This window comes from Neolamprologus brichardi, chromosome 20, assembly GCF_056152115.1.
Source record: "Neolamprologus brichardi isolate AB-2024 chromosome 20, ASM5615211v1, whole genome shotgun sequence".
Classification (NCBI taxonomy): Eukaryota; Metazoa; Chordata; class Actinopteri; order Cichliformes; family Cichlidae; genus Neolamprologus; species Neolamprologus brichardi.
Genome location: NC_142123.1, coordinates 5471580 through 5486480, shown reverse-complemented (window position 1 = coordinate 5486480; position 14901 = coordinate 5471580). Strand labels below are relative to the sequence as shown.

The window sequence follows — 14901 nt, the reverse complement described above, 5'->3', positions numbered from 1 at the left end:
TGGAATTTTACACCAGACTAAGGGGAATGTATTTATGTCCGATTAGTATACTCATGGTGGTCACCTTAGCTCGAAAACTGCAAAGTGCTTCGCATTCAAATATCCCTTAGAGAGATATTGGCTGAGACATGATTGGTGTATATTGCCTCCCAATGCAGCAGATGCTGTGGCACGGTTGCTACGGATTGCAAGTGTCAATACTGCCCCCTAATGGTCCCACCATCCCAGTGCATCTCTCCAGGGTGAGGCAGTAAAGTGGACATGAGGCAGTGCCTGCAGTATGACTGCACCGAACAGGTACACTGAGAACCAGAGACGGAACAGGCAGTCATATTCTGATTCATACCCAATGTTGAGTCGGTTCACAGTTTTAGCGGTAGAGGTTAACCTAGAAAATCAGTAGAATAATCCTTTAATTGTCCCACAAGGGGAAATTTGGGTGTAACAGCACCAAGAAAGACACATATACAAACAAACAGTACACAAGACACAGAACAGAAACATACACAATTTTTACATATATGTACATAATTTTTACATATTTAAAGTATTATTGAAATAGAATTGAAGAAATTAAGTGAAGGTTATATCACAACACCAGTGTCTTCAAGGGGCTTCATATTGTAAGGTAAAGAGTCTACAATAACAGACGACCCCCTATGTTAAAGCACTTGGTGACGGTGGGAAGGAAAAACTCCCTTTCAACAGAAAGAAACCAGCAGCAAAACCAGGCTCAGGGAGAGGCAATCATGGGGGTGATGGGAGGAAGACAGTTCAGTTTAATTTAATTCATGCAGTGCCAAATCTCAATAACAGTCTCATTAAGGCTCTTGTTTAAGATGATGACCCTACAATAATAAAGCGAAAATCCCCAAAACAACCAATCCTTTGTGAGCAAGCACTTGGCAACAGTGGGGAGGAAAAACCACCTTTTAACAAGACAAAACCTCTGGCAGAATGAGGCTCGGGTAGGGGCAGGCATCTGCCACGATTTGTTAGGGGTGATGGGAGGAAGTCAGGAGAAAAGACACTGTGGAGGAGAGCCAGACATTATTAACAGCTGTGGTGTGGTGTATAAACACAGAGTGTGAAAATAGATGAATGAAAAAGAAACGCTTACCAGTGCATCATGGGAAGGCCCAGCAGTCTAAGCCTAGTGCAGCATAATTAAAGTAAATATATGTGTGATCGTTTGCTTCGGCTGATGGTCTGTGATACGACCCGCCTGGTAGTGGCCCTTCCACCCCACACCGTTAGGTGGTGCTGTCTGTCCCTCGGCATTCCCAGTGGCCCAGAAGAAACATCGAAGAAGCGAGTTGTTTCCTGCGTTACACATGTACATAGCACCAAATTAAATGATGGCTTCTTCAAAGAAGAAAGATTTAAAGAGCAGTGGCCCTAAGGACAGTAATTTGGACACCAACGACGAGGACAAAACCGAATTGTGCCCCGGTTTCAGAGACGTGGACGCTTTTGTTAAAGTAAGTAAACAAATCCGGAGTTCATGCTAGCAGGCAAGAAAGCAACGTGGATGCCTGATAGCTGGTTGAAAACATCCACAGCAAGCTGTTGAGACAAGATGACTTTTATACAGGTGATTGTAAAGGTAAAGGTCGACCTTACGAGTCTGGAGTGTGTTTGCTAAATCGTTAGAAATGTGGAGGTCTGTAGTTAACAGTTATTATCATGCAGTGTTATATAGTAACTGACGAAAAGTGATAGAAATCCAGTCCTAAAGTATCTCCTGGGACCAACCACATACTCTATTAAAGTCTTTGGTTAAATAGCCTCTGTTTATATAAAGTCAGCAGAGCCAGCAATGACAAAGTAAGAGCATTTTAAATTGTGCAATAAGCACTATATCCATGCTGCTTTTCCCTGTGGATAAATCTTATGGTTTCCTCAATATGATGTAATAACAGGAACAGCAGTGTTTCCGTGCCCTTTATTTTTAATTATAATCAGTTTCAATATATTGAAAATGACTTTAAACAGTAACTAACAGCTCAATCTTTTCCTCTACAGCATGGGTTTGGTGCTGTATTATCAGCCACCAAAGCATCTGCCGGCCTACCTCAAGCTGGGGATGAATATGATTTCTATCGGAGCTTCCCAGGATTCCAGGAGTTCTGTGAAAGTCAAGGAGATAAGCTCCTGCACTGGTGAGAATATAGTGTGTTTTTTTTGTTTTTTTTTTAATTCACAGATTCAACAATGCATTCAGTGAGTTGATCAGAATCAGAATACTTAATTGATCCCTGGGGGAAATTATGTTGATTACAGTGCTCCAGTACAAACAGTAACAAAAACAGACAATACAAGAAGTAAGTCCTGACAAACTATGTTGTTGAAGTTTGAGGCAAATTCGGTCCAAGAAGTGTGGGAACACTAGTTTTGCAGCAGCACACTCCACTTATAATGAAAACCGAGCTTAATGATAATCAGACCACATGAATCTCTTAAACCATATCTGTATACCAAGCATATATTAACTCATTTTAAAAAGTAATTTCCATCTATCTTGCCTGTAAATGTATATTACATTTACATAATTATTTTTAAAGTGTATTTTGCAAAAGTCTCAAGCCACCAGTCATTTCATGTCGGTGCAGAAATTTACTGAAATATGCAAATGTAGATACAAATACAGTATAGAAGACAGAGACAGTTGGTACATTTCTTATGAGTTTGAAAGTCAACATTTGGTATGATCGTTTTTATCTTTCAACACAGCCTGAAATCTGTTAGGTAAGCTCTGTTATCATTTCTTTAAGTAGTCTTCGGAAATGGTTCTCCAGGCTTCTTGGAAAACATTCAGGGCTCGTCTTTGGCTGCCCTCTGTTTCATGACAGAGGATCCACCATGTTTTTCAGGTGGCTCTAGACACTCAAGGTGTAAGACCTGTTGCCACTGATTTTCAATCCAGTTCTTGTGTAATTTGTCATATCTCACCCTTCCCTTCCTGTTTTCCTTAACAATGGCTTCCTGACAACCACCCTTCCACTGACACAGTTTCTGATTACTTTAATACTCTTTACCTGTTGTACATAGTTTTTAATGCCTACCACTATTTTCTTGGGCCTCTGTTTTTCCAGTTTCATTATTTTTTTTTAAACAACATACTCCACACCATGCCAGGGTATGCCAAACCTTCAGCTAATAGCTCAGTGGGAATCACATTGTTGGCGCAAAAATGCTATTTTTATGTCAGACATTTCATTTCACGGGCATAAACTAGCGTTTTTCATAGATTCATCTGAAGAAATGAGACCAAAAGGATGTTTTTTAAGCAGGCTTCTAGTAGCAAAATGCCTAAAGATACAGTTGGCTGTTTGCCAAGCTATGTGTAGGCACAGCACTGGTTCATCGTTTCAGTTGGGTTTCAGCTTGCATGATTCATAGGTCAGTGTTAAGTGGCTTAAAAAATATTTCTCTGAACATGATCAGATACAAGTACTGGATTAAAAATCAGTAAAAAAGCAACCAGTGTCCGAAAGCCTTTGAAGTACTTCGAGAAAGCCTGGAGAGCTGTTGCTCAAGAGAAAAGCACTTTAAAAAAAAATAGCAAGAAGGTCTGGCATCTTGGAAACGAAATACAAAGAAATGAACTCAAGACTTTTGCTCATAAAATATGTACGTGTGATGCTTCTAGCAAACAAGATCGGTGATCGTTTGCTTCGGCTGATGGTGGGTTATAAACGTAACTGAAAGTAACACACCAGTATTAAGTTGTTATGTGTTGGGTTTGATATGTGTTTGGGATTAGTAGGATCTGTAGTATTTTACTGACTGATAGTTATTGCTTAGTCGCTCGCACTAATAAGAAATCTGCTGACATCTCAGTGTAAAAGAATGCACGAGGGCAGCTGTAGACACGATAACTGGCGCCTGATTTCGGTCACGGCCACCTCAGTTCCTGCAAAACAACCAACTCTCCCCACCTGTTTTAACCAATCAGATAGATGCACATTCTCAGATAAGACTTTGTGTAATGCCTAGATAGCTCCTCTTTTTTGGGAAATTGGCTGCCACTAACTGCTTGCAGACGGTTTTCTGAACAGAACCAATTCATAATCATCCAGTGCTTTAATAAATACACAAAAAGATGAAGTGTATCGACTGGTGATTCCTAAAGGTGGATAAACAATTGTGCGACATATGGCACTGGGACTTCTTACACAAGTAGAGCGAAAACACGGTGATAATTATGAATAATGCAGCATAACAAAAGATCTATCAGCCTTAGTAAGCGATCAGACCCATCCAGGATGCAGACGTGGCTGGCTGCCTTGTTATTAGAAACTCGTAATTGCTGGACCTCTAGATTAAAACACAAGGTAGCAGTTTTCAAACTAAACAGGGGTCAGCAAAGGTTTCCAGACGTCTCCCACGAGGCTTTAGTGCAGACGTGCCCTTTGACACGCATGCAGATGAGTTGTTTTATTGAATAACTAACCTGTCACTAGCTGCGCATCAGTAATCAAAAAGTAATCTTTTCACTGTGCCTCTGTGTTAGTATGAGTCAGATAATGCAGCACCATGGATGCAGATCTCACATGAGAGACCGGAACAAGCTGACAGGGCTGGAGGAGAGGTTCGACTTGGTCGTGGACTCAAATGACGTTATCCTCGAAAGAGTGGTATGACCCGCAGCTTTGGTGTCGAACTGAGTTTCTACACGAAAAAGTCTTTGCAAAGTAACCCTGAGCTCTCATGTCTGATTTCCAGGGGATTCTTCTTGATGAAGCTGATGGGGTGAACAGGAGCCAGCAGCCTGTCATGCCTGCAGGGTTCCAGCCTCCAAAAATTGTCGTTTCCAGCTGGAATCGCAAGGTTGGCTAATTAACCTCTCCGCTATTACACTGCAGATGCCAGTGTCTGCTCTGGGCCAAATTCAAGAAGAAACAATATGTGCCAGACCTGGCAGCCGTTTCTTAAATCTCACGCACACACAAAAAAAAGTTTTTTGAAAGTAGTATGTTTGTTCTACACTTTTTCTAAACAATGCTTTTATTGATCAGGGTTCCAGTCCTAGCAGTCGTTCCGAGACATTTCGACTGCTCCATGCCAAGAACATCACACGACCTCAGCTCAAATTCAAGGAAAAAGTTGACAACAGCAACACGCCTTTTATACCCAAGATCTTCATCAAGCCAAATGCAGTAAAGCCACTTCCATCTTGTAAGACATGCTTTTCACTCTCATATTCTTCCTCATCCTATTGTTTTCTCGTGTTAGCTTTTGATTACAATATAAACGCTTTAACGCAGGGACGTCAAACTCATTTTATACCAGTGAAACTCTCATTTCTGTCAGTGAAAAGAAGTCCAACTATAAATGTAATGTCTTGATGCATGCTCCTAAAGCAGTGGTTCTTAACCTGGGTTCGATTGAACCCTAGGGGTTCGGTGAGTCGGTCTCAGGGGTTCGGCAGAGCCTCCACTGTGACATGCACGGCTCATTTTGTGCACCAATAAAAAACATATCTGTCTTGAATTTGAAAAAAAAAAATCATATTTTATTTTTCACCAAAGAGGGGTTCAGTGAATGTGCATATGAAACTGGTGGGGTTCGGTACCTCCAACAAGGTTAAGAACCACTGTCCTAAAGTAAAAAAAAGTCTAATTTTCCAAAGCTGTCCAGTGGGTGAGCGCGGCGTCCTTCCTGAGCTGATTCTCACCCCGAGGCCTTATGTTTGACCCTCCTGCTTTAGCGTGTCAAACTTATTACCTTTCCTGTTCTCCATCCATAGATTTTACCAACAAACAAATGCGTAAAGAGAGGCCTGAGGACCTTGATGTCCCAGCTGCCCTGGCTGACTTCATCCACCAGCAAAGAACTCAGGAACATGTTGATGACATGTAAGCATTCTACCTTGTTTAATATACACGTCATATCTTGTTCCATTTTTTATTTTTATTGTGCAACTATACTTGGGATTTTGATCCATGCAGGTTTGCACACCCATACCAATATGAACTGGACCATCTTACAATACCAGAAAATCTCCTGTCTAAGCCAGAACCTCAGGTAATACACTCGTGTCTAATGTGTGATTCCTGTAATAAGATGCTGTCACTGTTGGTTAGGCCTCTGTCTAATCTGTGGTTTCTTTTCAGATGCACAAACCAGTAGCTGAGACGAAGTTGTCATTTGTTGATACACTGGAGGATTTGGTAGCTCTAAATGAAAAGCTGTGCAAATTGTCTGAATTTGCGGTGGACCTGGAGGTACAGAGCGCATATTCATAGTGTTGGGGTCCCTGTAATGTAAAAATTTTGCATCACAAATTAATTAATTTGGACATTTTCAGACAAATTTCACTGCTCACTTTCTTCTTTGTTGTTCATCGCAGCATCATTCCTACAGAAGTTTCCTCGGCCTCACCTGTCTGATGCAGATCTCCACCAGAGAGGAGGACTTCATCATCGACACCTTGGAGCTCCGCAGCGAGATGTACATCCTGAATGAGGCATTCACTGACCCCTCCATTGTCAAGGTAATGGAGACACTCCCCAATCATTTTCCCTCCGTATCCTGCTCTGCTCTATCAACAGCAGATGAGATTACATGTCTGGTTAGATTTGGTTTGAGGTGGGCAGCTGCACAGTCGGCGGCTGTTTTAATTTTAATCTCAGTTCTGAATTCGTTACAGTGCAGTGGACACACATGACCTGTTGTTCTGGTACATGATCAGTGCAGCAGATAACTGGAGAAAAAATCTGTCTTTAGTGTGAAAATGTACTTTTTTTCTGCTGCATACTCTGTTATGTCGTTCCAGCGGTCCAATGACAATTGCAGCACCAGCGTGTCATGCAGGTCAAGGATTGCCTTTTACAGCTTTGGTAGCACTATGATGCATACAGTTAGGTTCAGCCAGTTAACATCCTTCTGGTGCCAATTTATTCCTGTGCAACTCAGTGAATTTCATGCATTCTGTTCATGAAGACTCTCTTATCCTTTGCTCAGCTCTTGTTGTCAGTTTCTTTTTCTTTAAGTGTTTTTTCTTTTTAAACAGGCCAACACAAAGAGGCAGGAAAATAATTTACTGTCACACCAGCAGGCACCTTATGATCACCAGTTTGTTTGTAAAGCACCTTGAGATGACTGCTGTAGGGATTCGGTGCTATATAAACAGTGCTGGGAAGGTTACTTTTAAAATGTATTCCATTACAGATTACAGAATACATGCCCCAAAATGTATTCTATAACGTATTCCGTTACGTTACTCAATGAGAGTAACGTATTCTGAATACTTTGGATTACTTAATATATTATCATGCTGTTTACAACTACGTGAATGTACTATTGCTGTGATTTATTACTGTTACTGAAGGTCCGCGGCTCCGAACCGTAGTAAAGGGACCTCTGGCTAATACGTCGGTTCCGTGTCGGGCTCGTAGCCGAAAACTAGCTTTACTTTGTTGTCTGGGTCAACTTTGCTAGCAGAGACAGAGAGAGGCGTTGAAAGGCTGCTCCAACGGAACTTATTGTTTCAGAGGAAAACACGAACATGGTGTACAGTCGAGTCTTAATAGCTTACTTACAACTGGGCTCGTCAGGCTCTCTTCTTGGCTGCAGTGGTTATTATTATATTTACATGCTTCCAGCTCCCGTTTTTGCTCGATGACAGCTCGTACTTTTCCTTTGTCTCCCTCCCTCGCTCACAGACACAAACGTGTATGGCAGTCCATTCTCCCTGCAGCACGGACTACACTGCCTATGATGCTACATTCTTTAGAGCTATACCTGTAGCATTCTGCCTATTAGCTTAGCACAACAACAACAAAAAGGCCTCTCTCACCCAGGAAACACGCAGAGAGCGTCACCCTGTAACCATGGCAACCATAACGCTGCCACCTGGAACAACAGAACACAGCTTTCAAACAAAACCCAAACAGGCCTGACCCGCCACAATATGAATCGGGGAAGTACCGCCGTGTAATCCATTTATTTCAACAAAGTAACTGTATTCTAAATACCACCTTTTTAAACGGTAACTGTAACGGAATACAGTTACTCATATTTTGTATTTTAAATACGTAACGGCGGTACATGTATTCCGTTACTCCCCAACACTGTATATAAATAAAATTGAATTGACCTGATATGACTTTTGATTGGTTAAAAGTGCATGATTTGACACTAAGGTCATTCAAAAAGCCAAGTCCAGTTTACTGTATCTTGGGAAGAAATCATATAACCTGCTCTATCAATAAAGTAATCATAAATGGGTTAACATACCAGTTTTTGGTGTTTGTAGCTACATGTGAATGATTTCCCTGTAATGTGAAATAGATATTTAAAGAGAAGCAGTCTGGTGGTCTAACTACTTGTCTTTCTGTTTTTTAAAGCAATTACTTTCCCACATCTCAGAACTGAAAATGCACTTAAAATAGCCCCAAGGGAGTATATCTTCCTTGGGGCTATATCTCATCATCTCCTTTTTGATATTACATGGAGGCCTTTTGGAAAAAAAAGAATCTTCACCAGTTTAATGATTATAAGTTTGTAAAGTTAAAACCCCCCTGAGCCTGAATTTGTTTGAGGTGTCCTTATTATTTTCAAACACATCCGATAAAGTTGGCAGGCGTCCCGCGGTGTGCGTGGGAGCAGACATGACTCACTCACTGTAGGACACCTGTGAAAAAAGTGTGGTGCGTAGGCTTTAAACCACTGAAAGATTTGCGAAAATGATCCAAATGTTACATAGCATGTCTCCACTTTTTTCAAAAGAAAATATAAATATATAGATATGAAATGAGTCTTAATTGTTTTTCTTTATTAAATAAGCTGGTTCTGCACCGGTGAGGTTTCAACACTTTATGTTTTTTGTTCGTAGGTTTTTCACGGTGCAGATTCTGACATCGAATGGCTCCAGAGGGACTTTGGCTTGTATGTTGTCAACCTTTTTGACACACATCAGGCAAGCCGGGCTCTCAACCTGGCCAGGCATTCCCTCGACCACTTGCTAAAACACTTCTGCAGCGTGGACTCTGACAAACGTTACCAGCTGGCTGACTGGAGGGTTCGGTACGGTGACTCCTGGTTATCGAATGCATAGTTTTATACTTTTCACTTAGCTTCAAGCGTTGTACGATTGTTTTGGGGGAATTAAATATAGTCCACATTTGTCCACATAGCCCCTTGCCAGATGAGATGGTGCAGTATGCCCGGACAGACACCCACTACCTTCTTTATATCTACGACTGCGTGAGGGTACAGCTTCTCGACTTCAACCACGGACAGCCTGGTTTGCTGCAGAGTGTCTGGAACAAGAGCAGCAGCATTTCCCTCAAGGTGTGCACGTCATACACCATGAAGATTAAAGTGACACTTCTAAATCAACCTTAATAGTCTTGTTCAGTTCTAGTTCCATTGGAGTCTTTAATGCTTCCATAATTTTTACATTTCCACGCCATGACCTCCCAAGATTTTCTGACATTTGTCACAATTCGCCATATGCCCCCCCCTCTCTCTTCCCAAACAGAAATATGTGAAGCCTATCTACACGGAAGAGTCATATTTGGAGCTGCAGAGGAAGCAGAAAAAGTCTTTTAACACCCAGCAGCTCACTGCCTTCAGACTGCTGTTTGCCTGGAGGGACAAACTGGCCAGGCAGGAAGATGAAAGCACCGGGTAGGCAGCCTGGAAATGGATGGACGACTTGTTCTGGAAATTTGCTGTAGCTTTTTTTTTTTTCCCTCTCTCTAGCTTATCCTTCCTGTCCAGCTACATATTACAGTCCAAATGATTTAGGGTTTGGAAGTCGTAACATGTTTTAATCCAGTGTTACCTGTGTGTTTAGATACGTCCTGCCCACTCACATGATGATCAAAATATCTGAGGAGTTGCCAAGGTAAGTTGACTATATTTCTCTTCTTCTTCTTCTTTTTTCCGGTTCTTGTTGTTTTCACTGTGGAGCAGATGAATTTAATGTTTTTATTCATAACCTCCAGCTCAGTATTTTGTCTTTACCTACTCAGGGAGCCTCAGGGCATCATTGCCTGCTGTAACCCCGTGCCCCCACTGGTGAGGCAGTACATCAATGAGCTCCATTTGTTAGTGCAGCAGGCCAGAGAAATGCCCCTCCTTAAGGTGAGGAAAGATGAGTGGCAGCAGGGGGGATGTTTTGGTATTATAAGTTCAATGTTTGAGATGTCACTGATGATTTGAGGGACCAGGATCGGTCAAATATTGCAATATCGTTTGCATTTCACACAGGCTGAGATTGCTGCGCAGAAGAAGAAAGGACTCACGCCCATTAAAAAGGTTGGCTTAAATTCCAATTGATTTTGGAGGGTGAATGACTGCAGGGGAAATGAATGTGGTTTTATATCATTTTCCAGCCTGAGGTCCCGTTGTTTGGTCCCCATGATACATCCAGGGTTTCCGAGAGCGACCCCCCTCAAATTTCTGCTGATGGTAAGCTTCATGCTCATGTGTGCTTTGTGTCGCTCAATTGATAGCAGATTTCAGCCCATTAGGCTTTGTATTGATGCATCCATTTTTTTTTTCAGAACTGCCAGTTAAGCAGGGGCTGCTGTTCTCGGAGGATGAGGACGTGGATGTACAGAAAGAAAGCGGTCTCGTGGCATCAGCAAAAATCACACTGTTTGAGGTGGAGATTAACATTTAGTTTATTCAGAGTGAGATGATTTGTGTGTAACTGTGGTGCGAAATGTGAGCTCTCTGCTTTATGTTAAAGGAGGTGGAAATAAAGGATGACCAGGAGTCAAGCTCAGCGGCTCAGATGAAAGCCAGACGTATTATTGAGTCCTTTGAAAACCCCTTTAGAATGGTAAGAGGCAGGCAGTGATTTACCCTCGGTGCTGGTTGTGTGCCACCGGACTTGAGGTTCAGTATTCATTTGTTTTCCTTTTGGGATTTCAGTATTTACCCTCCACTGATGTGCACGTCAACAAAAATGCCAAGTTTGACCCGTCTTCAAAAATATTCGAGGTAATCAAAGAGCTCCATTCACCGATCCATATCCTGTTTTTCTTTCTTTTTAGTTTCTCTTTTTTCTTCTTCGTCTTTTTTTTTCTTTTAGTTTTCTTTTTTTTACCTCGTCCCTGTTTGAACATTCACAACTACAAACTTCTCATCTTGACAGATCAGTAAAAGGTGGAAACTACAGAGTGTTGAACAGCAACAGACTGAATTAGAGGCCAAGAAGAAAGCCAAGCAGGAAGCCAAGGAAATGGCGAAAAAGCAGACAGGTAACAGGGTTGATTTACTCTAAATTGATCATTTTCTTTCACCCATAATTCATGTTCCTTATTGTTTTTAATGTTGACTTCCATAGAGGAAAGGACAAAGGCTAAACAGAGTTATCAGGAGTCTCTCAAGAACGTCGCCACAGTTCGCCAGCAAGTAGCAGTGAGTCACTCACTTTCTGTTCCTGCCATCTTCTCTTTTCAACTTTAGATGGGCTTCGGTGTCCCTGTGGCGTGAGAGCTGAGTTATACTCGCTCAAGAACATGTTAAAGCCTCTACATTAATGGCCAGTTTAACCCTCTGCATTGCCCCCCATTTTCTGATGATGCCTTTGGTTTTTCTGCACATAAATACAGTGAGTCATAAGCGAGTAAAGCACTTTTACCAGTCTGCAGCACTGGCATTGAAGTGGCCTTTTAATATTTATGTCTGTCACATGATGTGTCTGGGGAAACAGAATCCGCAGCGTGGGACTAGAGCATTAAGAGACTCATCCTTTACTTATCACATGATTTTTTTTTTCCTCCCCTGGAGAGCGACAATAGCTCCTTTCTGCCCAAAAGCCCATCTACCGGGATTACTGCTTTACACCCACCTGGTTACTCGTGCACAGTCTTTCCACCATAGTGCTTCCTTCTTCTTTTTTAAATACTCTGTCCCCTCTACCTTTCACCATCTGAGGCTTTGCCATCATTTGTTTGAGTGAACACTAATGGCGTGCACCAGACTAATCCTCTGTGTGATGACTGTTTCAGTGAAAACTTGGTTTTAAGGCACTCCCTGCTGAATTGGCTCCCTCATATAAGCACGTTGGCACCATCTGGTGGCGTGCATCGTAGTCGGCGATGTTGGCAGCAACGCTTGAAAGTAACAGTCGTCAACTTGCCAACTTCAGCAGAACATTGGCCGTTTCGGCTAACTGTCAGTTTCAGCTGGCACTTGGGCAATGAAGTTTTCTTGTCTAATTACAATTTTGAAAGAAAGCTCAGTGATTTTCGGAATCTCCTGCTGCTCTGATATAAATAATATTACAAAAGGGTTGTGCAGGGTTGTTCACCAACAGTGGCATGAGAAAAATACAACTTGCTAGTGAGCAAAATGAAATGAGCTGAACAGACTAATTTGCTTGGGAAATAAAATATGCAAATTAAGTTTAGCTTAAGGAAGCACTGCTGTAGCATTTTAAATGTAAACAGAAATGTGTGTTTTAGGTTATAAGGTAATTATTCACAATAATGTTTTCATTTTGTAAGCTTTAAATCCAAGTGTCCTGCTTCTTTGGAGTAAAAACAACATATAATCTTCATTGTAACATTAATGTGTAATTCTCCAATCTTGTGTAAGGCTTGTATACACCATAAATATATACATTCACCAGGTACTACATTATGTACACCTTCCTTGCCCTCTTTTGCCTTCAGAACTGCCTCAATTCTTTTGTTATCCACCTTTTATTCAACAAGGTGCTGGAAATATTCCTCTTAGATTTTGGTGGCACAGCATAGATGCAGCTCAGCAGAGCGTTTAGAGCATGTTGCACTGTAAAGCTCGTGTTCCACCACATCCCAAAAGGATGTCATGTTGAACATCTGAGCTTTGTGACATGCTGTGTTGTCCTGCTGGAAGCAGAAGAGAGTACACTACGGTGATAAAGAGGTGGAGATAGTCAGCAGCAGTACTCAAGCTGTGGCATTTCAACCATGCTCAGCTGGTACTCCTCGTTTTCTTTCAGCTCCTCCCTTTAGTGGTTGTCACAGAGGATCTTCTGCCGCAGCCTTATCCCTAGCACCTTATCGCCTTATCCCTGGCATCTTCCTCTTTCACACAAAGAAGTGTACTCCATAGTGCCAATCCATGGTGCCAAATGGGGAGGGTTGTGTCAGGAAGCATCCAGAATAAAATCTTGGCCAAATTAAATATGCGGATCATCAACACAAGTGTGCCAAGGAAATGTTCCTCCATCAGAAGCCTGAAATGTTCATACAAAGCAGGATGGATGTGTGCTTTCATGTTGCTTACACCAAATTCTGACCCTAAGATCTTAATGTCGAGGCAGAAATGAAGACCAGGCAGTCTTATTCTAATCTCCTGTTGTCCAGGTTTGGTGAACCTCGGTGAATTGTAGCCAGTTTGCTGGTCTTCTGCTACTGAAGACCATCTGCCTAAAGATTCAACATACTGTGCATTCAGAGATGCTCTTCTTTTAGTTGTAGCAAGTGTTTTTTTTTATAGTTTCTTTGGACTTTCTGTCAGCTCAAAGCAGTCTGGTCATTGGATATTTTTGCTTAATTTGACCGTTCTCTGTGAAATGTTTAAACAGCAAAACATTGAACTAAAAATCATCAGATATAGACTAAGGGGTCACATGCATTTAAGACTGGGGATAAACTCTAACTAGTTTGACAGTGTCTACATTTACAGAGGTGTTCATTAAAGTGATAATTCTTTTGTATTTTACTGAATGCAGTGTTACTGACCTATTTAATTAGGAATCATCAAACGCCGGCGGAAAGAAAAGAGAGCGAGTCGACAGTGAGGTTGGAGACCTGACTCCCAAACCAAGCAAGAAGTTAATGAAATCTGCAGAGAAACCCCAGAAGACAGAAGTAACTCCTCAAGACAGCTTCAAGCCCTTTGACTACAGTCAGTCAGACCTCAAAGTCTTTGCTGGTACGCATATCATTTTTTATTACACTGGGTGAAACCACGGCTTATTTTTCATTCATTTGCAGTTGTTTTAAAATCTAAAAAAAAATCATTTAAATTCTGTGCACTCTCTTTTCTTCTACAGGTAACACATCAAAGGATAACACACAGTTTGATCCAAACCGGCAAGCCCACGATTTTAAGAGAAAAGTATGGCTCTGTTAAAAACATTTATTAACCGAACCACATGTAAATATATTCATGTTTAATAATGCATTGCTACATTTTGTGTAACAGAAAACTCCTAAGGGACAGAAAAACAACACTGGTGCTGGCAACCGAAGTATGTCGTACCTGCCTGGAAAATCGGATCGGTAAATTTATTCAGCGTACAGAGATTTTTCTGGCCTTGCTAATTCAAACTCACAGAATATTAACCACTCTGTCCTTTTCTTCCCCCTTACAGAGGATTCCGGCATAACTGGCCCAAAAGATAGGCTGTCTTTGATGCTATTTTCTGTCTCCATTTTAAAACCTTTTCACCCTCCAGAAACAGTGTTTGTCTTTTTTTGTCCTTGTTGTGCAGCCAAGTAAAATCAAGTATTTCTGAATTTAATGAACTTTGAATCAAAAAGTCTTTTTCTATCTGTGCACACTTCCTAATTAAAGATTGTTTTAGAAGTAAACCCTGCCTTATTTTTTTTATTTGTGCAACAGTATTATGTAGAATTATCACTACCAACTCAGATATTAAAATAATAGTTAATAAATAGTTAATAAAATTGGTCATTATCCTTCTTAGCTTGTGTGGATTATGCTGCATGTGTTCTTTGAAGCACTAGTGTCAGCATCAATCTAGTTCCCGGTCTTAGCTTCTTTATTAGATTTGATTTTACAAGTGTACAGTCTGCTGCAGTGATGCGGACGCTGCACCGGTCCGTCGTGGTGAAGAGGGAGCTGAGTGTAAAAGCGAAGCTCTCAATTTACCGGTCGATCTACGTCCCTACCCTCACCTGTGGCTACGAGCTGTGGACA

The 14901-nt window shown here is 41.4% G+C and overlaps 1 protein-coding gene across 1 annotated transcript; it reads left to right on the top strand.

The window, feature by feature from the left end:
- The first annotated feature begins 1300 nt into the window (after window positions 1-1300).
- Window positions 1301-14541, top strand: exosc10 (exosome component 10). Its single transcript, XM_006785516.3, has 25 exons — window positions 1301-1481; window positions 2026-2162; window positions 4517-4640; window positions 4729-4833; window positions 5022-5181; window positions 5753-5861; window positions 5955-6030; window positions 6120-6230; window positions 6356-6499; window positions 8843-9033; window positions 9144-9300; window positions 9491-9639; window positions 9809-9859; window positions 9987-10098; window positions 10225-10272; window positions 10350-10425; window positions 10521-10621; window positions 10709-10801; window positions 10894-10962; window positions 11117-11222; window positions 11309-11382; window positions 13710-13890; window positions 14012-14076; window positions 14164-14240; window positions 14333-14541. The coding sequence occupies exons 1-25, from the start codon at window positions 1356-1358 to the stop codon at window positions 14361-14363; spliced, it is 2673 nt and encodes an 890-aa protein (XP_006785579.2). The 5' UTR covers window positions 1301-1355; the 3' UTR covers window positions 14364-14541.
- The last annotated feature ends 360 nt before the right edge of the window (window positions 14542-14901 follow it).

Excerpts from the sequence above, each read along its gene's own strand:
- exosc10 (XM_006785516.3), top strand. The coding sequence starts at position 1,356 with ATGATGGCTTCTTCAAAGAAGAAAGATTTAAAGAGCAGTGGCCCTAAG. Across the intron at positions 9,034-9,143 it reads CTGGCTGACTGGAGGGTTCG|CCCCTTGCCAGATGAGATGG; the intron begins GTACGGTGACTC and ends TTGTCCACATAG. Across the intron at positions 9,860-9,986 it reads ATATCTGAGGAGTTGCCAAG|GGAGCCTCAGGGCATCATTG; the intron begins GTAAGTTGACTA and ends TTACCTACTCAG.